This window comes from Homarus americanus, unplaced genomic scaffold (assembly GCF_018991925.1).
Source record: "Homarus americanus isolate GMGI-L3 unplaced genomic scaffold, GMGI_Hamer_2.0 scaffold20930, whole genome shotgun sequence".
Classification (NCBI taxonomy): Eukaryota; Metazoa; Arthropoda; class Malacostraca; order Decapoda; family Nephropidae; genus Homarus; species Homarus americanus.
The window spans coordinates 8,700,104-8,726,110 of NW_024748502.1; the positions used below are offsets into that span (position 1 = coordinate 8,700,104).

General features: G+C 38.0%; 1 protein-coding gene across 1 annotated transcript in view; it reads left to right on the forward strand.

Moving 5' to 3' along the window:
- LOC121880307 (fatty-acid amide hydrolase 2-like) overlaps nucleotides 1-26,007 on the forward strand; it is a gene marked incomplete at its 5' end in the record, with an annotated part of 288,336 nt that overhangs the window by 40,255 nt on the left and 222,074 nt on the right. Inside the window, 1 exon segment of the mRNA XM_042387464.1 lies at nucleotides 19,547-19,677. Within this exon segment, the coding sequence (XP_042243398.1) occupies nucleotides 19,547-19,677 (131 nt within the window).

Consider the following 26,007-nt stretch of genomic DNA (forward strand, 5'->3'; position numbering starts at 1 on the left):
CTGGGTAACTATGTTATCTTTTGTGCAAAATATATGACATTTGTATTCAAAATATTCCTGGTCTTACAAGGAATCCAGCAATGTCAATTATATTATCCTAACTTTAGTTTGAGGTATTATTTATTACAAAAAAGTTAAGTATTCTGGTTTTCCCACACATCTCCTTGGGACGGTTGGTGGGGGGGAGGGAGGGAGGGACCGACCGACCATCTGTTACCCTGTGAAGAATATTTTTTTTTTTTTATTAACTGAAGATATTTGTTTTAGCTCATAAAATTCATACAAATTACCCGGTCAGAATATAATTTACATTGCTGGAATTCTTATAATTTGATGATCATTTTGAATATAAACATCATATATTTTGCATTAGACATAAAATTTTTAGATAAAATGTTTAATCTGAGTAAGTATGTTATCTTTTGTGCAAAATATATGACGTTTATATTCAAAATATTCCTGGTCTTACAAGGAATCCAGCAATGTCAATTATATTATCCTAACTTTAATCTGAGGTATTATTTAATACAAAATGTTAAAATTTATTTTTTTCACCCACTCTTTCTCTTGGTGGGGGGTGGGGGGGGAGGGTTGGGACTGACCGCGCGGTTGGAAGAGGGGGGAGGCAAGGTGGGGTACTTTGATTGACAGATAGTGTCGTGAAGATTATTTTTTATTTTATTTACTGAAGATATTTGTTTTAGCTCATAAAATTCATACAAATTACCCGGCCAGAATATAATTTACATTGCTGGAATTCTTATAATTTGGTGATCATTTTGAATATAAACATCATATATTTTGCATTAGACATACAAATTTTAGATAACAATTTTTTCTGAGTAACTATGTTATCTTTTGTGCAAAATATATGACATTTGTATTCAAAATATTCCTGGTCTTACAAGGAATCCAGCAATGTCAATTGTATTATCCTAACTTTAGTTTGAGGTATTATTTATTAAAATTTAGTGGTTTTCCCCAAAAATTTCTCAGAGAGGGAAGAGCCGGCAGTGTAGTGTGAGAAGAGGGGGAGGGAGTTGAGTCCATTATTTGAATGGACATTAACTTGGCGACTGTATTTCTCTATTTCTCTTAAGTATTAATTGTGTGCATGTACCATCATAAAATTAAGATGTTATTTTTACTACAACATAGTTATGTGTCTTCAAAAAGTGGAGTTTGGGGGTCGGGCCGGTTTCTATTGGAATTAATCCCATATGTTCTGTTGTTCACTTAACGCGGATTTCACTTAACACGGGACCCTCTGGGTTCTATTGACCGCGTTAAGTGGGGTACAACTGTACTGTATATTGATCATATTATACAAATTGTCTCCTGATGTATCAACAGTTGTAACATGTGAGTTATATTTAAGAGGTTAATAGGTTATGTACTGTATATTGATCGTACTATTCATACTGTGTGTCTTAATATACCAGCATTTGTTATATGTGAATTGTTCTTTAACAGGTTTTGACCGAATTATACTCATCGAGTCAACGACAAGGGTCTTATTATCCAGCAGGAACCAATAATGCTCCTATGAGCGTTAACACAGAGCATTCCACAGTTTGGCTGTGTGAGGAAAGAAGGAGGTACTATAACGGGTTATTCTCGTATGACCGACATCCACAGAGAAACGATGGGCACCGCGGGCAAGACGTGTGTTACGAGCCCACGGCCTTGCCGGCGGTACACAGGATGCCAAATCCACCGAACATTGCCCATTAAAGTAACTGTAAAAGAGAGAGAGTGAAGCGACTTTGCGGCGAAGAGAAGGGGATGAGAGATTGTCGACTAAAAGAGGGGAGAATAAGACGAAATGCATTTGATTCCACGCTATCTAATAATTGGACAGAAGAATAGCCACCCCAGATATGAGAGCAGTACCCCAAGTTAGGACGAATGAATCCCTTATATAATTAGAGCAACTGCTCAGGAGTGAAGTAGCTACGGAATCTGTACAGCTTTCCCAACTTTCGGGAGGCAGCTTTAGCTATACTAAGGATGTGTGATTTCCAGGACATTTTGGAGGAAATGATGAGGACTAACATATTTATTTCAGAAATTGGCAGAATAATAGCGTCCTGAAATGTAATTGGTGGGAGATCGTCTAATTTGCAAAGTGTAATTGGTAAATATTGAGTTTTATTACTATTGAACTTAACCAAATTTGTACCTCCCCATTCAGAGATGTTGCACAGATCCGTATTGATAGAAGTAATGATATCAGTTCTAGAAACAGATCTACTTTGAGAGTTAGGAGGAAGGGGAAAATGTGAAGAAGAGTGAAGAGTAGAATCATCAGTGTAAGAATGGATAGAATTAGTTGCAATGTGAAATAAATCATTTATAAAAAGAAGGAAGAGAGTAGGTGAAAGAACAAAACCCTGTGGGACACCACTATTGGTAGAGAATGAGCAAGAGATTGATCCCTTGACAACAACTGCTAGAAGCTAGAGATGAGAAAACAAAGTGGGGGAGAGAAACCAAAAGAGGGAAGCTTAGATAGCAAAGACTTGTGCCATACCCTGTCAAATGCTTTGGAGATGTCGAGAGCCACGACAAAAGTTTCCCATAACCCCTAAGAGAGGATGACCAAAGATGGGTCCAATAGGAGAGCAGATCACCAGTAGATCTCGCCTGGCGAAAGCCATACTGGTGATCCGACAAAAGAGAAAGGTGTTAAAGGTGACGGAGAAAATGGGAGTTCAAGATAGTTTCGAAAATCTTAGAGAAGGATAAGTTAGGGCAATGGGGCAATGGTTAATGGGATTAGAATGGTCACCCTTCTTCGGGATGGGTTGAACCAAGGCATGCTTCAAAGGAAAAGTTTGAGTTTTGAGGCAGAGGCGAAAGAGGCGAGCAAGCACAGGGGCCAGGGCTTCAGCACACTCCCTCAGAACACAAGGGGGTATTCTGTCCGGTCCATGCGCCTTACTCACATCCAACCTGGATAACACCGGCAACCCTGCGAGTGGAGATTATAGGAAAGTGCATAGGTTCAGTAGGGGGTGCAGGGGTAGGAGGGTTAGAGTGAGAATCGTCTAAGGTGGAATTAGAGAGGAATAAGGTGCCAAAGAGGTTGGCTTTGTCAGGGGGAGAGTTGGCTATAGAGTTATCGGGTTGGAAGAGAGGCGGAAAAAAAGGAGTGCAGAAATTGTTAAAGATGTTTTTAGTTAAGGACCAAAAGGATTTACTAGAGGAAGAATTAGTCAGGACAGCGGTCTTTCTTTTAATAAAATTCCGCTTGGCCCTACGAAGAATAGCCTTACAACGATTCCTAGAAATAATGAAAGAGGTGTGGGTAATAGAAGGAGATAGCTTCATAGCTCGATATGCCCTATCTCTCACCCTGCAAGCAAGAGAGCAGGAGCGATCAAACCATGATTGTAAAGTGAAAGTTTTGGTAGGAGATGGGATAAATGCACTCATACCACCATGTATAACCCCATCAATGCTGTCAGCACATACCGAGGCATCCAGAGTGGAAAAGCAACATTCATCACAAGGAAAGTCGGTGAAGAATTCTCGCAAAGATTGCCAGCTTGCCCTCCGATAGTGCCATAGTTGACGTTTAGAGGGGGTTGGGAGAGGTGGTCGTGCCCAGTTTGATTTAATAGAAATATGATTGTGATCAGAAGACCCTAAGGGGGGCAGAAATTGAGTATGAATAGTGTGAGGGGTTAGAGGTAAAACAAAGATCAAGAATGTTAGCAAGTTGATAATGACCATCAGGAACGCGTGTAGGGTGTTTGATTATTTGTTCCAGATCATTAAATAGGGAAAAAGAGAGAGCCTCAGCTCCACTTGGGTCATCCCTTGCAGAGCCAAGCCACTCTCTGTGATGTACATTGAAATCCCCTAGGTAGAGGATCTCGGTGTTGGTGTGTATGGATAGCAATGACTCATGGCAAGAAGTGAAATAGTCAAAGAGTTCGAAATAGTTGGTAGATTTGGGAGAACCGTATAGGAAACAAAGAAAAATAGTCACAGTAGGTAGAGATATTTTGAGCCAGATGACATCATAAAGGGAAGATTCAAGATCCGTGAGTTGAGCTATAGGTGTACGTGTGTTGCAGTAGGAGCATACACCTCCCTTAGAACGGAAGGAGGTATAAAGGTTGTAGTTGGAGACTTGAAAAGGTTTGGGTGAAGCTGCTTTGGATAGTTGAAGTTCGGAAAGTAGTAAGAGGTCGGGGGAAAAGGTTAATAGATGGTGCTCCACAGAATGAAAATTGGATCTCAGGCCGCGAATGTTGGAAAAATGAACTGTGACTAAAGCCAATCCTCCAGCAACTGCGGTGGCGTCAGTTGAGGCCCCAGTAGCTTGATGATGATCAGGTCGGCCCTGGGGTCCACAACCTTCCCGACCAGTGGGACCCATCCGAGAAGGCCCCGCTGCAATGTTAATATCAACTTACATAGGCGAATAAAAGAATAAAACACATGAAGAGTAAGACCCTACAATTGTGTGTAAATAAGGCAGAAAGACAGATCAGCAACCTGGGACTTGGTCACAATTATTTCAGATATTACAGAAGTGTGTTTTAACTGTACAGAACATACATTCGGTAGGTATCTCTTCTATATTTTTATTTGTTGATGGGCTGGTTTAATTACTAACCTTGTTAGGTGCTTATAAACATTAGATGTTGAAGAAGTGCAGTAATAATGATAGTATAACTTTGACTGATAATAAGGCACAGCTACTGAAGAGTATAGAATTATATTATCTTAATATCTGGTAGGTTTATAGTAAAAAACCCACAATTCAAAATAGAGGTACACCACCAATTTTCCGGCACACTTGGTTACAAACCTTGCCGGATTATCCGTTTTGCCGAACCAACCGAGGTCATGTAATAATAATTCAACAGTACAGTCAACCCTCACTTTACGCGGTTAATGTAACCCACAGGGTACAGCGGAAAGTGAGAAACGCGTAAAGTGAATAACATAACATATGGGATTAAATGAAATAGAGACCAGCTGACCCCCAAACTCCACTTTTTCCGACACAATACCTATGTTCTAGTAAAAATAACATCTTAATTTTATGATGGTACATGCACACAATTAATACTTAAGAGAAATAGAGAAATACAGTCGCCAAGTTAATGTCCATTCAAATAATGGACTCACTCCCTCCCCCTCTTCTCACACTACACTGCTGGCTCTTCCCTCTCTGAGAAATTTTGGGGGGAAAACCAGGTATAGTAATAAATAATACCTCAAACTAAAGTTAGGATAATATAATTGACATTGCTGGATTCCTTGTAAGACCAGGAATATTTTGAATATAAATGTCATATATTTTTCACAAAAGATAACATATTTACTCAGATTAAACATTTTATCTAAAATTTGTATGTCTAATGCAAAATATATGATGTTTATATTCAAAATGATCACCAAATTGTAAGAATTCCAGCAATGTAAATTATATTCTGGCCGGGTAATTTGTATGAATTTTATGAGCTAAAACAAATATCTTCAGTTAATAAAAAAAAAAAATATTCTTCACGACACTATCTGTCAATCAAAGTACCCCACCTTGCCTCCCCCCCTCTTCCAACTGGGCCAGATGGTCGGTCCGTCCCAACCCTCCCCCCCACCCCCCACCAATCCTCCCTTCAAGAGAAAGGTTGGGTGAAAAAACTAGATTTTAACATTTAGTATTAAATAATACCTCAGATTAAAGTTAGGATAATATAATTGACATTGCTGGATTCCTTTTAAAACCAGGAATATTTTGAATATAAATGTCATATACTGTATTTTGCACAAAAGATAACATATTTACTCAGAGTAAACATTATATCTAAAATTTGTATGTCTAATGCAAAATATATGATGTTTATATTCAAAATGTTCATCAAATTGTAAGAATTCCAGCAATGTAAATTATATTCTGGCCGGGTAATTTGTATGAATTTTATGAGCTAAAATAAATATCTTCAGTTAATAAAAAAAAAATATTCTTCACACCGTGGTGCCAGGTGGTTGTCGCCGGTCCCTCCCTTCCTGATGAATGTGTGGGAATACCAGACTGTTTACCTTTTTAGTAATAAATAATAAATCATACTAAAGTTAGGATAATATAATTGACATTGCTGGATTCCTTGTAAGACCAGGAATATTTTGAATATAAATGTCATATATTTTGCACAAAAGATAACATATTTACTCAGAGTAAACATTATATCTAAAATTTGTATGTCAATGCAAAATCTATGATGTTTATATTCAAAATGATCATCAAATTGTAAGAATTCCAGCAATGTAAATTATATTCTGGCCGGATAATTTGTATGAATTTTATGAGCTAAATAAAAAAATTATACTTCACCCTTGTAAAGGGGTACACCCACCGCGGAATGTGAGCATCCTGGGTTCTGGCAGGGCACCGTGTAAACGTGGAAACGCGGAATGTGGGACCGCGTAAAGTGAGGGTTGACTGTATACTATTTTCTCCCAAAGCTTCTCTGGTAGGGAGGGAAGGTGGGGGGGTGGGGTGTAGGGAGGGAGGGACCGACCCAGCTAGGGCGGAGTATTTTGATTGACAGATAGTGTCCTTGAAGAATATTTCTTTGTTTATTTACTGAAGATATATGTTTTAGCTCATAAAATTCATACAAATTACCCAGCTAGAATATAATTTACATTGCTGGAATTCTTTCAATATGATGATCATTTTGAATATAAACATCATGGATTTTGCATTAGACATACAAATTTTAGATCTAATGTAATAATTTGGTTTACACAAAGCAAATATTTTATCTTTTGTGCAAAATATATGAAGTTTACATTCAAAATATTCCCTGACCTGCAAGGAATCCAGAAATGTCAATTATATTATCCTAACTTTAGTCTGAGGTATTATTTATTACTAAAAGTTAAAATCTAGTATTTTCACCCAAACATTTCTCTGGTAGGGAGGGAAGGTGGGGGATGGGGGGGAGGGTAGGGACCGACCGACCCAGCTGGCGTGAGTGTGTGGAGGGGGGGGAGGCAAGGTGGGATACTTTGATTGACAGATAGTGTCGTGAAGAATATTTTTTTTTTATTAACTGAAGATATTTGTTTTAGCTCATAAAATTCATACAAATTACCCGGCCAGAATATAAATTACATTGCTGGAATTCTTACAATATGATGATCATTTTGAATATAAACATCATGGATTTTGCATTAGACATACAAATTTTAGATCTAATGTAATAATTTGGTTTACACAAAGCAAATATTTTATCTTTTGTGCAAAATATATGAAGTTTACATTCAAAATATTCCCTGACCTGCTAGGAATCCAGAAATGTCAATTATATTATCCTAACTTTAGTCTGAGGTATTATTTATTACTAAACGTTAAAATCTAGTGTTTTCGCCCAATCATTTCTCAGAGAGGTAGGGGCCAGTGAGCTGGGAAGAGGGGAGGGGGGGGCATTTGAGTCCATTATTTGAATGGACATTAACCTGGCGACTGTATTTCTCTTAAATATTAATTGTGTGAGCATACCATCATAAAATTTAGATGTTATTTTTACTACAACATAGGTATTGTGTCGGAAAAAGTGGAGTTTGGTGGTCTGGCCAGTCTCTATTGGAATTAATCACATATGTTCTGTTGTTCACTTTACGTGGTTTTCACTTTCCGCGGTACCCTGTGGGTTCAATTGACCAAAATCTGGGTACTACTGTACACACTTTTTATTCAAATTTACTACACTAGACTAAAAATGTTATCTCGTGCAATCTATGTGATGTTTATACTCAAATTAATCAATATCTTACAAGGATTCCAGGAATGCAGTTTATATTCTGCTAAGTCTAGTCAGCTACATTTTATAAGATAAAAACTTTAAGCCTAAGACTACCTTCACCCAGGCTGGGAGGGAGGGAAGTTAAGTGCCCTCTCATAATTTTTTCTGGACTAAAGGAGGTGCCGGACCATCAGTTCCCGGAAAATCAGTGGTGTACCTGTAATGTGGGCTCTATCTCTTATGAATTATGAGATTGTATGAATTATGAGGGACACCTTTCCTGAGGGGAAAACAAACATAACAGCAGTACTTTTCCATATCTGCCCCAATTAAAATTTAAATGTTTCTAAATACAGTATTGTACTGTACTAGATTTGGGGTTATCAGACTTAATGGCTCAAACATTGGGCAATGATGGAAAACAAGTGGGAAAATCTTGCACGGTAGACCATAGAACTGTACTTCACTACTGACCCACGTCAACTGTCACATCCAATGGTGACGTGTGTCATATCTATACATAGGTGTCTCTCATAATTCAAAATTTTGCCAAGTTCGTATTATAAAATCGTAACATATATTTTGTAATATGAAATGTCTCATACAGTAATCCCGTGTTTTTCGCTGGAATTGCGTTCCTGAAACCCACGCGAAAAGCCAAAACCGTGAATACTCTTTTAGGAATCACTGTACAGTACCTGTGGCCACGAAACAGCTCAGGTAGGTCATACACTTAACCACGCCATGCTCTCCACTCATGGCCCAGTGGTCACACTGATCACTGATGCACTGTACTGGCATTTACTAACATCATTATTTGGAACTAATCATATTGTAGTATAATAATGGAAAAATGTAAACACAGTCATATACAAAAAAAAAATAAAAATACAATTAAATACTGTAATAATAATAATAAAGAAATACAAAGAAATACAAAAATAAAATAAAAATTCAATAGTGAGAAATGCTATATGTATGTTGTGTTGTCAAGTAAGAGAAACAATTGAGACCTGCAATTGTGTGTAATGAGGCAGAAAGACATATCAGCAAGCTGGGACTTGGTCACAATTTTCGTGATGCCATATGGCAGCAGGGTCTACCATTAGACAACACATTATGCTTCCAATATCTTCCCAGGCGGTAGTACTTCCCTGTTTGATAGCTGCATCGTACCTACAAACATAAATTATTTAATAAAATACAGGTTGTACCTCTCTAGTCCGGCAACCTCGGGACCTGACCGGTGCCGGACCATGGAAATTCACCCTTTTCCTGGATAGATAGTGACTTGTGCTTATGCCTGGAAGCACTAGCACCACTTTCTCTGCATCATGGTCTCTTTGAAGACATATTGAAGAGTTAAATGTCGTATAGTAGCTTCTCAAATTCTGCGAGTTTTTAATTCTTAACGTATTTTATTGGAACACAAAAAAATAAATAAATAAAAATTTTGACGGCGGAAACTTGAATTTCGACGGGTTTGAACGGCCCGCCAACGTGCAGACGACGTGCATAATCGTGTAAACAGGGTCATTTCTCTTATGTACAAAAGATACATTATTGTTTATTACTGAATGTCTTTTTTATTGAATTAATGTTTATGTGTGCAAAATGAGCAATAAAATTCATTAATAATACGTAGAATATTAAAACACACGAGGAAATGAGACAGCATTGTTTTTGTTGATTACAAAACCAGTGACTGACTGGTTCTACATATAAAACTGAAGAAAATAAGACCTTGGTTGTAGCTGTAGTAAAATTAATATGGTTGTTTTAAGTAATGTTATTTTATGGTAATAAATGGAACTATAGAAGTAGCTAACGATAATGGTAAAGAAAAAAGAGAGATCGCGTATGTAAGTGCGCACACGTGAAAACATATCGTCATTACTTTACATAAGAATATGAAAGCAACACTAATTTACTGTTCATATATATTTTAATTAATGTTTCTGAATTTGTTTTTATTGAATTAATGTACGTGTGTGCAAAATTAACAATACAATTTATTAATAATACGTGGAATATTAGAGGAGACGAGACGGCTGCCGGCATTGTTTATGTTAAACTTACGAAACCAGTGACTGATTGGTTCTACATATAAAACTGAAGAAAATAAGACCCTGATTGTAGCTGTAGTAAAATTAATGTAAAAAATAAATATGGTTGCTTAAAGTACCTGTAATTTTATTTAATGTTTATAAATGGAACAATATAAGTAGCTAACCATTAATGGTAAAAAAAAAGTGAGACTGCTCGTATGTAAGTGCGCACATGTGAAAATATATCGTCATTATTCTACATAAGAATATGAAAGCAACACTTATTTACTGCTCATATATATTGAAGGGTTAAATGTTGTACTCTGTATAGACAAGCAGATTCAGATTTCAGATTTGCCCCCGAGGGGGCGAGTTTATTGGGCACCCCCTTACATCCTGTGCAAGGTGAAGCGCAGAAGCGTTTACAGCGCCCAACAGGGAAGTATGAAAAGTTCATACTTGCCTTTATGACTCGTACATTAAGGGCGTAAAAGCCTGAAGGGTCATAGGTTCTGTCAAGTTACATAAAGTGAGAGAATGATGAGTGTGTGGGGGGGAAAGTTCCCGGTACATTTTATCTGTTTATGGCAAAGAGTGGCAGGTCCCTAATAATGTCAAATGCCAGGCCTGTGACTAGGAGGAGGGATATCTGGTCTGGGAGGGAAGAGGTGTTGGTAACGGCTGGGATAGACAAGCAGAGAGAGAGATTGAGTGCAGCCGAACTGCCGTATGTAAACAAAACTTAATTTCCCGGGGCTTTTTTTTTTTTTAAGGGGATTAGCCCACCCGGGCATAGGTCACTGACCCACATTGGGGCCTGAGGGGCAAAAATTTAATACTCCTTTAATAATAATAATAATTCAGAGAAGTAAAAAAAAAAAAAAATAATAATAATAATAATCTGCCTATCTACCTATTGGACAAACTAAAATCATTCCGGACCACAGAATGCCGGACTAGAGAGGTACAACCTGTAATAATAAAAATTAATGAAATAAACAAAATACAGTACTGTACACTATTATTAACCCTTACATGGTTTGGGGGCGTAGATTAACGTCTGCTAAGTTAAGGGACACCTGGGTTTAGGGAGTATATTAATGTCCTTGAAAATCTTAAAATTTGCACTAATATCTATGAGCCCGAGAGCTATAAATAAACATCTTGAGTTGTCTGGAGGCAATCACATGACTAGACTTCGTGTTTCTTGGCAACGCACCAGTATCTTCTCCTGTTCCACTCTCAGGGATGTGATTTCTTCGTTTTTTTTCCGGTCTTCCGTTTTTTCCTTCGTCTTAGGTGACCCATGTGAATAGCGTAGTTCCGTTGAGAAAAATTTGGGGAGTATAACCATGAAAAGAGAAATGTTTGACAATAATTGACCCTCTAGAGTCGATGGGTCTGCTGCATGAGGACATGAGCCAGTATACATACTGAGTATAGTAACTGCACTACATGTTCTTGAATTATATCACATACTCTATTTCTCATTGGCTGAGTATTGCTTGTTTTGCATTCCTTTCTTCAATTCTTTAGTATTTCATTGACCAAAGATCAGTGAAATCATACAATGCCACTATTAGAAGCATTATAATATGCCCCTCCACCCTATCCACTTGTTCCACCCTCTCCTGCTGCCTCGGGTGGGGGAGGGGCTTGGCATTTTTCATTATAACTTTTCTTTACATTTCTTTAATTATTTTACACTCTCTGATGATTGCAATTTATTTTATAACCCATGCCATATTTCATAGTTGTGTAGGCAACTCAGTAGGGTGTATATGTGTCCCCCAGAAGGCCAGGGGCCGCATACTCAAAAGCATTTACCCCATAACTGGAGTTACAGTCTCCGATCGGTGTACTGAAAACAAATATTTTTTAATGTACTCCGTGAGTGAGTCCATAGTGAGTCCGTATTCGAGGCCATAACTTACAGGACCTCCTTAGCTGCTGTAACACGCTCAACCCGGATATAGTAAGTCGTTATTTCCCGATTGCATAAAAAAACTAATATATTTTGTCTTAAAGCTTGTTAGAATTATTTTATCATCAAATAATGAAGAAAATGTTTTGTACATAACATACTAAAGTACAATATTACAATTTGTCTTTTTACTTTATTTTTTATGATAAGAAGAGGCTTGAGTGTGTTTATATTTGTCGCAGAATGGAAGAGACGCAGCTTTTGTCTTCTTACAACTTCTCAAGTAATTTGTACCAAAATAGAAGATTTGTATTGTCCACATTTATGGTCCAAATATTTTTTTATGATTGAGTAAACTTGCAGATAGACCTTATTAATATGGTATAGCTGTAGATATCTGTCAGGAATGAAAGCCAAATACGAGGTCAAGTAAACAGTTTTGCCCAGACTCCACCTTTTTGCATATTCAACCAATAGCCTATGCCTTGGTATGGCTAGAACCAAGGGCCAATTGCAAGATCAGCCGTGGTGTACACCACGCTGTGGTAACCCGGCGGTCGTAATACAATGGAGTAAAATTTTTTTGATTTTTCAAGGTGGTACCCGACTCTCGTTTGTTGTTACTACTTCATCGTAGTGTAGTCAGGTGTACCAACTGGCGGAAGACTTGGGGGTTGGTATGCTTGCACCTTCAAAACGTTGTCAGTGGCACGAAGCGTTTACTCTTGCTACACGATTTACGAGCATAAAAAACTTGAATCCCAAGCTAAGGTACACCTCATTTTCCTATTTTCTTTGATTATAAGCCAATTCTGGGAATGAAATACGATCATTTACAGTGAATATAGTTAAATAAAGCCTGTGACAACCATAAAAATGTAGGAATAGTGTGTAATATCTGCTCCTTTCTTCTTTATCCTTATTAAATCTAACAATAAAGTTATAAGTTTTTCATCAACTTGGGGTTGGGTGAGTGTAATAAAGAGAACTATGGCCTGTTCTGTGGATGAAGTCAGTAGAATATACCGAAGTACAGTATTAGGTATTATAATTTTGTTATGACAGTGATGAACTCACTGTTCAGATGAATTGGGATAAAATTTTGAAAAAATATCACCATAACTGTTAGTTTTCTATCAAACAGGAAATTATCTTTGTACCAAAAATTTTTACTTTCATATTACCGTACACAAGTATAAAGGCCAGTTATCTACAAGATATGAAAACTTAGGGATAATGTTTCCTACTTGTCTCCACCTGATTATAGTAATGCGATAAATACCCTTTCAAAAAAGCAAGACATGAACACTTTCCCAATGTCAGGAGTAAAAATGTATACAATATGTTAATGACATGGACTAAACCAGCAGTTGGAGAAAAGTATCTGCTGCCTAAATGGTCTTTTATATGGAAAAAATATTCCATGTAAATACTGTATATGGATCCTCACCAGAGAGTCTTCATATAGTTAGTGTGCAGACATTTCTTTACAAGGCATATACTCAACTATTATGGAAAGGAAGACATGTTAAGTTAGGTTAGATTAGGTTCATCTTGTGAGCAAATGTCATGGAACCCATATACAGTAGGTATATTCATGAAATTCTACCAACTAATCAGAGACTAATAATGTCAAACATAGAACAAGATGATAATTAAATAGTTTAAAAATATCATCAGTACAGTCTGCAATGTTAATTGCAAAATATTCCTGGTGGTTTTTAATGTTTAACATAAACTGTTATAATAATAAGGATAAGAAAACAATGATAATGCTTATTTCAGAATACACCTAAACCCCGACTTACGACGGGGTTAGGGACCCAAATCCAGGTCGTAAGTCCGATATAGATAAAAAAAAAAAAAATTTTTTTTTTTTTTTTTTTTTTTTTGAACAACGAAGAATGAAATACAGTACAGCAAAAAGTAATGAATAATGACATCGGATACAGCATATGAAAGTAATAAATAATAAGAATGGATATAGACTAAGCACTTAACCTTAATGTAGTCATTGAATGCACATAAATCACACCTTCTTCAATTATACATGAGACTACACAACTGAAACGTTTTACAGAAAATGTAAATATTTAAAAAAAAAAAAATTTTATCTATCTGAGGCGGTCGTAAGTCCCGACGGTCGTAAGTCCACGTAGTCGTAAGTCGGGGTCTAGGTGTATAACCTTTATTAAAAGCAGGATATGTTATAATATGCAGATGATCAAGTGTAAATAATTTTAAAAGAAAAATCATCCACAAATTTCACAAATATATTAATACGTAATATCCATGTATATATGCAGAGTGTAAAAAAAATAATAATAATTAAGGCATATTTTCAGAAAATTCCAGAAACTGCATTTTTTCTGGTCTATGAGTAATTTGGGGATTTTACGGAAAGTCTCCAAATTTTTCTGTTCTAAGTCTGGGAACCAATTCCGAGGTTAGGCTAGGTAGCAAATTCCAAAATCTTCCCTGGAACCGGAAAAATTCCCCATGAATCATGATACCAAAATTTATTTCTTCAGTATTGGTGAATGGTGAATAATCAGCTATATCTCCACCTGTAAATGAAAATAAAGTCATTAATATTGTGTTAGTTAAATTTGCAAATTCTGAAACATCTTTATTTATGAGGGTTAATATTTATAAGTTTCCAACATCTACGTATTGTGGGTAATTTTGTCTGTTAAAAAAAATAAAAATAAAAAATTCCAATGGAAACTCACATTTGTTTGGTTTGAAAATCAACACACACACTCAAAAAATGTATTGTTTTTTCTAATGTAGATTGTTATGGTGATTCCAAAACTTTGAACCCTTTTTGGAGGGGGGGGGGGAGAAATTCATAGAACAAAAATTATAAGCACCTTAAAAATGTTAATGATCTACATCAAAATGTTAACCTAACCTACCTAACTTAACCTAATTGGAAACTGACTTAATTATCATAAAATAAAGTATACTGTCTCATATTTTAAAGGTTGGATTAATGACAAATTCACTTAAGTTAATTTCTGATTACAGTTAATTAGTCAAGTTGACATATTTCTGTTGTAATCATAAGAATGTATATCACATTTATTGAAGATTCATAATTTCATTATCTTTGAATATCCAAGAATTGTAATAATAAACCAATTAAAGGTAAAGGGAGTCATACCTGTGATTACTTTCTACAAATATTACATCTAGCTATAATTGAGTGGAGCAGCAAGGTGGGTTAGGTAAGATACAAGGAGTTTAAAGATGAAATTGTAGTACGTACAGTCTCTCCTCGACTTACGACGGGGTTCCGTCCCGATGACCAGGTCGTAAGTCGAGGAGAGACTGTATGTAATACCTGAACTATTGTTATTAAATATTATCATCAATGACTTCTTTTGGTATTAAACAATACATTTTGGTGCTAATTTTTTCTTCTTACATAAAGTAGCTTTAGTGTATAGGGTGAAACATCTATCATGAAGTGATTGTCATTTGAACTTTACGGAGTATGAATTTGTAAAAAAAAAACAAAACTAATGATTTTGATCTACTCATAATCAATTGGGTAAAAATATTGTTTAGATCATCCACCAACTTGGCAATTGAAAAAACATAATTTCAATGTAACCAAACCTAACCTAACCCAACTTAACTAATCTAACGTAACCTAACTTAACTGGTAAAAATCGGTCAACTTAGAGTCATTAAATTCACTGGATGGCCAAAAAGACAATAATATTATCAATTTCATTTACAGTCGGCCCTTAACATACGCGGGGGTTACGTAACAGAGATACCCGTGAATGTTAAATATCCGCGTATTTTTGCTGCCCCCTCCCCCCAAAAAAAAAACTGGCCCCCCCATGTCCTTATTTACCGTATATACCTGTGTGTAGTTCGAGTTTTTAAGACCAAATTATTTGGCAAAAAATTGGGGGCCGACCTTTAAACGGGTAATAGTGTCGTTAGGTTGAAAAATGTATACCAGTAACTACCAGTAAACAATGGAAACGATGCACCAACGCACCACCAGCTGAGAGTGTCGGTACAGTTGCCCAGGCCAGATCTCTTGCGTCATCATAGCAAGCCCAAAGTAGCCAAATCCATGGTATGGTAGCACAGGACGATGTAAAACATAAAGTATTCATTTTTTAAAGTTTATTTATAGATACTGTACATAAATTTTTGTTCATTACATTTGAAACATCAATCTTTGTTAATTATATTTGAAACAAAACAAAACTACGATACCGTATTTCTAAATGCCTGGTATTTTCATTAAAATGTTACATCACAAGTATATTTTACCTTAACTGTGACTGAATGAATATAGGTATTCTCAGAAATAAATATGGAAATATAATATTTTTGCTGGAATGACGTACATATTACAGTGGAAAGACGAAAACAATGACTTTCGCTTTTTTCGTTATTCAAAAGATTTTACCGTAATCGCTTTTCGAATGGTTTTCAGTTAAAAAACTGTTGTACTCGTACTGTATTACAATAATATTCTATCCCATCATTAGCCTTATAATCCCACAACTGAAAACCATTTGAAAAGCGATTACGATAACATCTTTTGAACGAAAGAAAGAGAAAGTCATTGCTTTCGTCACAATTTTATCCCACTTTCCACTGTAATACGTACATCATTTCAGCAAAAATATTACATTTCCATGTTCTCAGAAATAATTGGTAGTTTTGTTGAAACGTAATGTACAATATTTAATATTAAAATGCAAAAATAGCTATATAAACAATTAATACACCCGTAATGTACTGGCTGGCATTTCCACTCGTCCCTGCTCCCGCGTCCAAGGTCACCACTCCTCCCAACTCGCTCCCTCCACTCCCTCCTCCACCTCCTCTGCCTTCTCCACCCCCTCTGCCTCCTCCCCGTCACTACTGCCGACAACGAACACAAATGTTTTGTGAATAACTGCACCTCCAACTTCCTATGTACAGTACTGAACTGTACTGTGCTGTGCAATTTTTACAAACAACAAACATGGCAAGAAAAGCTATTAAAAAAAAGAGATAAAAATTTCATTTTACTGTACAGTACCTATCCTCGGCGACAGGACGGAGGTCATCGGGCTCATCGTCACTCAGTTCCATAATGGGTGGTGAAGTGGGGGCGACGGTGGATTCAGCTGCTTCCTCACTGCCGCCAGTGATTGATGGTGTTAAATCTCTCCTTCTGTGATCAAAGAACATGGTGATGGGGAGTTGTCGTCTCTTTCTTTTCATTTCTTCCATGATGTTTTTGTATGGAGCAAAAACGTCATCCATCCCTCGCATGAATTTCAGGGCACGCACCATGGAGGGGTCCATACTATAGGCCAGATTTTTCAGTGCCTCAATATTCCTGGTCATCTCCCCCAACTTCTCCAACGTTATTTCTTGGTGCTCTTCCTCTTCCTCATCCTCTTTCCCTTTCGCTTCCTCTTCCTTGCCTGAGTCTACTAACTCCTGTAGATCCTCCTCGGTCAGCTCAGTGTCGTGCTCTTCAATTAGCTCCCTAATCTCGTCCTCTGCCATGTCCCGTAAGCCTTCAGCAGCCACTTTCCTTGATAGTGCCAGGGTCTTTCTGAATATTTTCATTAAAATCCATCAAAATCATTTTCCTTGTCATCGTCTTAAGCACCAAACAGCTCCTCCCAGTCTTCTCCTTGAACAGGGCTAGAGGGTACGTGTTTTTCGAATCGTTTTCAATTAAAAAAATGTTACAACACATGTATATTTTACCTAAACTGTGCCTGAATGAATATATTCTCAGAAATAAATAGTAGTTTTGCTGAAACGTGATGTATTTCAGTGTAAAATAGGATAAAATACATGACGAAAACAAAAGACTTTACCTAACCTTCCAATGTTCAAGATATGTTACTCGTTTTTTTAGTAGTTTTCGGTTAAAATACTCTTATATTAGCGATATTCTATTCATACTGTGCTTGATATAATACATTCACGGAAATGTAATATTTTTGCAACTACAATGCTGATGTCAACACAAGCGTGGTTACAGCGAGACTGACTGACAGTGAGGGAGAGCTATGCGTGTGTGTGTGAGGTTGCGGGAGCGGGCGGTGTCCCGTGTTTGGTGCCGCACGCGAGTTGAATGGCGTGCGATTTGAATGTACTTCAATTACTTCAATGTACAGAATATTCCTCCGGTGGGGCAATCCGCGTATTTGCAAATCCGTGTATTATAAACCCGCGTATGTTAAGGGCCGACTGTACTACTGAAAGTAAAGTATCTTCCCATTTGTGGTGCTATCTTCGTAGTTAGGGATACAAATTAGGTAGTTTTTGTCAGTGTTTCTTAAAAATTAACAAACCTAGCAATAATTCTCAAGTAACTACTGTTAACGTGTTATTAATGTACAGTTGTACCCCGCTTAACGCGGTCAATTGAACCCACAGGGTACCGCGTTATGTGAAAACCGCGTTAAGTGAACAACAGAACATATGGGATTAATTCCAATAGAGACTGGCCCGACCCCCAAACTCCACTTTTTGATGACACAACTATGTTGTAGTAAAAATATTATCTTAACTTTATGATGGTATGCACACACAATTAATAATTAAGAGAAATATCAATAATATTAGGTTTTTTAACACTTACATTAGTAGAAAAGATGGCTGGGCACAAGGGGATGGGGGGTTGGTTCTGAGGCAGAGGTCAGATTATTGGCCCTCACCTGTATCACTTGTATCAATTGTATCACTATCCACCACAGAGGCTTGCAGGGCCTCTTTGTCAAACCCCTCAAAGTCCATATAAGTCCATATCCTCACTATAATTATCACTATCACTGACTTGGGCCGGCTGTGGTGGGTGGCGGGTGAAGAACTCGGTAATGTTTTGATGACTGGGCGACCTTGTGCGCATCGTGCCCGCGCCGCTTCCCGCGTATATGTGGAAAAAATCCGCGTTAAGTGAAAGTTCGGTTCTGGCGAGGCACCGCGTATATGAGAAATCGCGTTAAGTGAAACCGCGTAAAGCGGGGTAATACTGTATTCCTTTTAATCATAAAACACCAACAATGAGTGAGTAATTATCAAAAATAATCCTCACTCGCCAAACTTTTTTACCTCCTTGGGGTAAGTTTAGCACTTCCTTCCCTCGATGATGTTTTGATCGAACTGCGCAGGTGCAAAACATTTACAGCACAGTGCAGTCTCAGACCATGCACCAGAATGGAGAGATTTTCTTGGAAATGTGCATGATTTCTTCCTTGGAAACTCGTTCCCATGCCCCAAATTTTGCAGAAGGCTAAAAAATAATGTCCAGTTATTGGTGAGATCCAGGGACCAAAAATTCCAGCTAACAGGGAGATTATTGTAACTAACACTGTTCTAACTTATAAACAGATCGATTTATGAACAGCTACCAGGAACATAACCTGTTCATAACTCAGGGACTGCTTGTATTCAGCTGAGTGAGGAGTGTATGTCAGGTGTCATAAAGGACAGACCTAAGGGGATGGGGAGTGAGAAGGCAGAGGCACTCTCTGATGTCATTACTTGTAAGCCTGCTCTAATATTTTGTTCAGGATACAACTGGCAACTCTGTCCTTGAGGTGTGAGCTTGGGTGCTGGCTTTGGTAGCCAGCAAGCATTCACAACATTAATTATAAAACTGAATTTTGGCTTTGTTTTACAACTCCACACAAGACATTTTTACACACAGTTATCCAGACAAAAGGCTTCTGAGATTGGGAATAGCCAGTATTGAGAGGATTTACTTTGAACACATTTTGTAGTTAATATAATTAACTTTCTTCTTATACATTTTACAGTTGACAAGTGAAGAAGTGGTGAAGTCCTTTATAGCACGCATCAAAGAGATCAACCCCATACTCAACTGTGTTGTCGACAACCGCTTCGATGAGGCATTAGGAGATGCCAGAGCTGCCGACAAACTCATTCGGTATGGAGTCAGTTTTGTAATACAGTACTGTGGAGCCTCATTTTACGTGGGTCTCGCTTGCGAGGTTATCGCTTACGCAATTGGTTGAAATGGGACCATAGTTGTGGCTTACGAGGAAAACCAAGGGTAGCGCGGGTAGTGGTACAGCATTAGTTTATTGATCTTTTTGCTGATTTAGCCCCAAATTTAGTGATTTTAGTCATTTAATTTTTACACATTTTTTTTATAATGTATCAGTACTGTACTGTAATGAATAAATAAGAAACTTTCTAACAAGGCAACAGCCAGTCCCCGTCTCCACTTCCAGCACATTTACACATGCTGTCATCTCTTGTACAGGGGGGACCTCATTATAAGTGTTTAATAGGGACTAGAAAAAAGCCACTGACAATGAAACTACTTATAAAGGGGAGTTAACCCATAATTGGTCATTAAAGTACTTAATCGCTGATGTTACTGTCTCTGGTCATTCACGTACTAGAACATTTTCTAAATATTTTTTTCTTGTGTCTGAAACTGAGTCTAACTACCATAATCTGTTGGCTGGTGGTGTCTTGCATCTTGCATAAACGTTTCCTGCCACACTGTTCCCTCCCTCCCTCACACTGCTCCCTCCCTTCCACACTGCTCCCTCCCTCCCTCACACTGCTCCCTCCCTTCCACACTGCTCCCTCCTTCCCTCCCTCCCTAGGGAGGAGCTAAGGAAAGTTAGAGATAGGGGAGGGATACCGATAGTATGTGGTGTCTTGCCTAGAAGAGGAGTTGGGAGTGAATGGCTGTCCAGGGCAGTTGCTATAAATTGCCGACGGGAAAAACATTGTTTAAGCAATGGTTGGGCGTTCATTGATAACTGGCAACCATTCTATGGCAACGACTACCTGTACAGTCGTGACGAAGTACACTTGTCTGCATCCCTTGAGCGTGAAATTGTCACTCCAAAGGGGGGGGGGGGGTTGGCCAGTAGAGAGAGGTAAGGGTAAGTGGGAGACAAAAAAACAAGCATGTGCTGGGGAGTAAAATTGGTTACTCAGGACAAGGGGTAAAACAGGACCAGGGAAGGGTAGGTTTAAATGTATACTATACAAACAGTAGGAGCGTTAGAAATAAAATAGACTTTCTGAGTGCGGATGTATGTACTGAGAATGTAGACATCATAGCAATCACCGAAACTTGGATGAATCTGGCGAGCAAGAACTTTTTATCAGAGTACCACATAGAAGGGTACAACCTTTTTCACAAGGACAAGGAAGGTAGGAAAGGGGGAGGGGTCGTACTCTTTGTCAGGGATACATTAAAGTGTTGTATTAATAATTCAATAAAGGGTGAAATAGGAACCGAGTCTGTATGGGTAAAAATTGCGGAAAGAAGAGAAAAACAAATCATGGGAGTGATTTACAGGCCCCCAAGCCCTGGGAAAGAAGCAGCTCAGCCCTTATGGCAGGGAATTGAGTAGGGCAACAAAATACAACAACCTGTGCATTATGGGGGATTTCAACTAAAGAAATATTGACTGGGACAACATTATAGGTGACTATAAATCTGAAGACTTCCTAGACGTAGTACAGGAAAAAAATTTAAAACAACTAATTACAGAACCTACTAGAGGTGACAATATATTAGACCTAGTACATGTATTAACAAATAAAGAAAATATGATCAGAGATATCACAATAGGGGAAGAACTAGGGAATAGTGATCACAGAGAAATCAGGTTTACCGAAATTAGGAAACGAAAAACAATGTCAATGGTCAGAGTCCCAGACTTTCGATCGGCAGATTATGGGGGGTTAAGAAGGTACCTAGGTGAAGTCGCCTGGGAAGAGTCAGGTCAGTCCCCGGTAGGAACGGGTGAGGTCACAGGCGACACAACAATTGATCATGACAATAATATATTCACTAGTATATGATGTAAAGCTCTGGAACAAAATATATCATACAGAAAAATTAGGTCAAATAAGAATGAGCCAAGGTGGATGACCAAAAAACTTAAACATGACATAAGAATAAAGAAAGGAATTTAAAAGAAATTAAAGGGAGGGTAGGAGCATCTTAGAAATAGGTATAATGAACTATCTATGAATGCTAAAAAAATGTAAGGAAGGCAAAGAGGGACTACGAAATCAGGAAAGCAAGAGAATCCAAGGCGAATCCCAAGGAATTTTTCCAGGTATATAGGACAAAGGTCAAGGACAAAGTGGGGCCTTTAAAGTCAGAGAGAGGGGAAGTGATCGATGATAATGAGAAAATAAGCAAAGCATTAAACAGCTACTTCTTACCAGTTTTCACAGAAGAAATTCACTAGGAAATGCCAGAGGTGGAACAGATATTTAGAGGAAATGAAGAAGAGAAATTAAAGAATATCACTATCAGAAAAGAGGAAGTTCTTAAGAAGATAAACAAATTAAAGAAGACAAAATCCCCAGGGCCGGATGAAATTTTCCCTCGAGTTTTGAAAGAGTGCAAGGAACAGATTAGCGGACCCCTCGTAAATTTATTTACAAAATCATTAGACACGGGAGTTGTGCGAGAGTTGTGGAAACAGGCAAATGTAGTACCCATATTCAAAAAGGGAAACGGAGCATCAGCGTCAAATTACCGGCCAATTAGTTTGACGTCAGTAGTGGGAAAATTTCTTGAATCAATTACCCTGTATAGCAAATAGCATCTGATCTCATTTAGAGAAAAACAATTTAATCTATGACTCTCAACATGGGTTTACAAAGGGAAAATCTTGTCTAACAAATCTGCTGACGTTTTTTAGGGAATTCTTCACGGTAGTAGATAATGGCGAAAATTATGATGTTATTTACTTAGACTTTAGCAAAGCGTTTGACAGAGTACCACATCAGAGGCTTCTGAGATAAGTTAAGTCTCAAGGTATCGAGAGGAAAGTTTTAAATTGGAAATATCATGGCTCACCGATAGAACACGGAGGGTCAGCGTAGATGCTGTTAAATCTGAGTAGGGCTGTGTAACCAGTGGGGTTCCCCAGGGGTCAGTACTGGGCTCACTGTTGTTCATAATCTACTTAAACGATCTAGATACAGTGGGGTATGCTATAACGAATCTAATTGGTTCTAGAACCTTGTTCGTTATAACATTCGTTCGTTATAGGATTAATCCGTTCCAGGCCCCCAAATACAACCACTTAACACTGAAAAATATAATATAAAATTGTAAAAATTGTAAAAAAGTGCATAAATATGCATATAAACCCCTGAAATAAAGAATATCATTAATACTTGTAATAAAAAAATCAATAAATTAGTAAAAAACAAAAAAAAAATCGTTGTAGGAGTTTCGTTCATTGTAGCATTCTCAATTTCATAGGTAAAACCATTCGTTATAGGAATATTCGTAGTAGAATCCATTCGTTATTGCATACCCCACTGTACTGGGATCAGCAGTGACATAAGCAAGTTTGCGGATGACACCAAAATTGGGCGACAGATTAATTCAGGGCAGGATGCAAATGCACTACAGGAGGTTTTAAATAAGCTGCAGGAGTGGTCAGAAAAATGGCAAATGAAATTCAACATGAGCAAATGCAGTGTACGTAATGTTTGAAGAACTAATACTGTCAATGAATACAGCATTAACAACATCAACCTAGAGAAGTCGACTTGTGAAAGAGACTTAGGGGTACTTGTAAGCCCGGACCTACGGCCTAGAAAACAGTGCGTTAATGTTCGAAATAAGGCAAACAGAGTACAGTCTCTCCGACCTACAACGGAGTTCCGTCCCGACGACCAGGTCGTAAGTCGAAAAGGCGAAAATAATACATAGAAATTCTAAAATAAAATACACTACAGTAAAAGTAATCAATAATGAAAAATTAATTAAGTGTTACTGTGCACTTACAGTACCTTTAATGTAGTCAGCTGAATGCACACGGGGCCTCAATATTTTTTTAATTAAACATGGAGACTGCATTAATTCGATGAAGCAAAGGAGGAGACAGAGCTGGGTGGGTCATAAAGTTTGCTTTCTTCTGACAGACTAACATACTTGCTTGTTGAAGGTATTGGATCATCTTTAGGGAGTGAAGAGGCAGCAGTGATGGGGTGTGGGGAGACAGTAGTGGAGGATTTCTTAAAAAATATGTCCAATTTAGACTGCACAGTTTGCCTTTCCTTTTCATTGTAAATCTCCCTGTAGCAAGCAAGTGCATCTTGGATCAGTCTGTCAACTTTTGCAAAACTCTCAACATTTTGATCCATTTCTTCAAACATTTGCATCCCCTTATTAATAGTAGCCATTTGTTTCACTGAAAACTTTTTGGGGGTTTGCAGGTTCTTCTTTTAAATTTTTTCTCTCTTCTTCCTCTGCAAATTTCTGTGTCTCCAGTTCAATAAGATCCTCGTTACTTAGCTCTTCTGCTACACTTTCCACCAACATCTTCATTATCAATTTCTATCTTGTTATTTATCTCAGAAATTGTTTTTGTTCATTAAATCCTTTGAAACTGTTCAGATATCTTTTCAGGACCTTCTTCCATATTCCATTCATGCACTGACCTGTAACCTCATCCCATGCTGCAGCTATGTTCTTTGTACATTGCAAAATGTTGTAGTCCTTCCAAAACTCTCTGAGCATTTTCTCACCTTCAGTAGCAGCAATAGCCTGAGCGAAGGTTGTACATAAATAAATACGCTTTAAAAGCAGCAATAGCACCTGATCCATGGGTTGGATGATAGAGGTAGTGTTAGGTGGAATGTAGACTACCTTAACATCAGGGTGCATGTCGTCCAGGTGTGGTGGGTGTCCCAGAGCATTATCCAAAATCAGCAAAATCTTGAATGGAATCCGTTGTTGCAGACAATACTCCTTGGCTCGTGGAATGAAACAAGTCATGAACCAATCCTCAAACAGTGCTAAGGTCATCCAGGCTTTCTTATTACTGCGATAAAACACTGGCAGTGTTTGCTTGCTGACATGTTTAATAAACCCTGGGGTTCTCTGAATGATAGATCATGAAGGGCTTTACCTTGAAACCAGCAACATTCCCCCCCAACAGAAGTGTAATTCTGTCCTTGAATGCCTTGAATCCTGGCATTGTTTTTGCCTCTTTGTGGATGTATGTCCGCTCAGGCATGTGCTTCCACAATACAGTAATCCAGTCTCATCCACATTGAATATTTGCTCAGGCAAATAATTCCCTTCCACAATCACTTCATCTAACTCCTCCTTAAAAGCTTCGGCAGCACCCACATCAGCACTTGCTGCCTCTCCACTCACCTTTACACTGTGCAAATTGTAACATTTCTTAAACCTTTAGAACCACCCATGACTTACTTTGAAGTTTTGGTCGCACTGATCTCCTGCCTGCTCTTTCAGGCTTTCGAAAAGGTTTTTGCCTTAGCCTGTATGGTTAAAAGGCTTAAGGGTACATGCTTTTGCAGCTGATCTTCCATCTCATGAAGAGGACCTTGTCTTTTTTTCGTTATTATTGTTCCCTTTATAGGTGCTGATCCTTTCACTACCTCACGAATTCGTTCCTTGTCCTTCAAAATTGTTGGTATCGTCGAGTGAGAGACGCCAAGGCCGCGCGAAATGGTCGCAACCGTTTTTCCATTTTCATATTGCATTATTATTTTCATCTCAAAAGTAATTGACTGTCTCTTTTTCTTCTCAGCACCACGAGAACTCTCACTTATATGCTTGCCACCCATTTTAATGGGAATTACAAACGAAAATTTTGTCAGTACACAGTGTGATCACTAACAACAACGACGGCCAAACACCAACTGAGCGGGCTATGATGTGGATGCTGTACACCACGAGGCGGCCCAACCCAAACTATGGTACGGCATCACAATACGACCAAACGTCGGGACTCAAAAATATGTCATGTGAAAAATATTTTATACGACCATGGCTGTCGTATGTCCGGGTTGTCGTAAGTCGAGGAGAGACTGTATTAGGTTTTATATCTAGAAGTGCAAGTAATAAGAGTGCGGAGGTCATTTTGCAACTACATCTTGTGCTAGTCAGGCCACACCTTGATTATGCTGTTCAGTTCTGGTGACATTATTATAGAATGGATATCACTTCACTGGAGTCGGTGCAGTGAAGAATGACGAAAATTATTCCGGGACTTAGAAACCTTCCATATCAAGATAGATTAAAGAAACTAAACTTGCATTCCCTAGAAAGGCAAAGAGTGCGGGGAGATATGATAGAAATATTTAAGTGGGTGAAACGAATCAATAAAGGAGATATAGATAAAGTTCTTATAATATCCGAGCAGGATAGGACTCTTAGCAATGGATTGAAGTTGGATAAGTTTAGGTTTAGGAGGGAGATAGGAAGGAACTGGTTCACAAATAG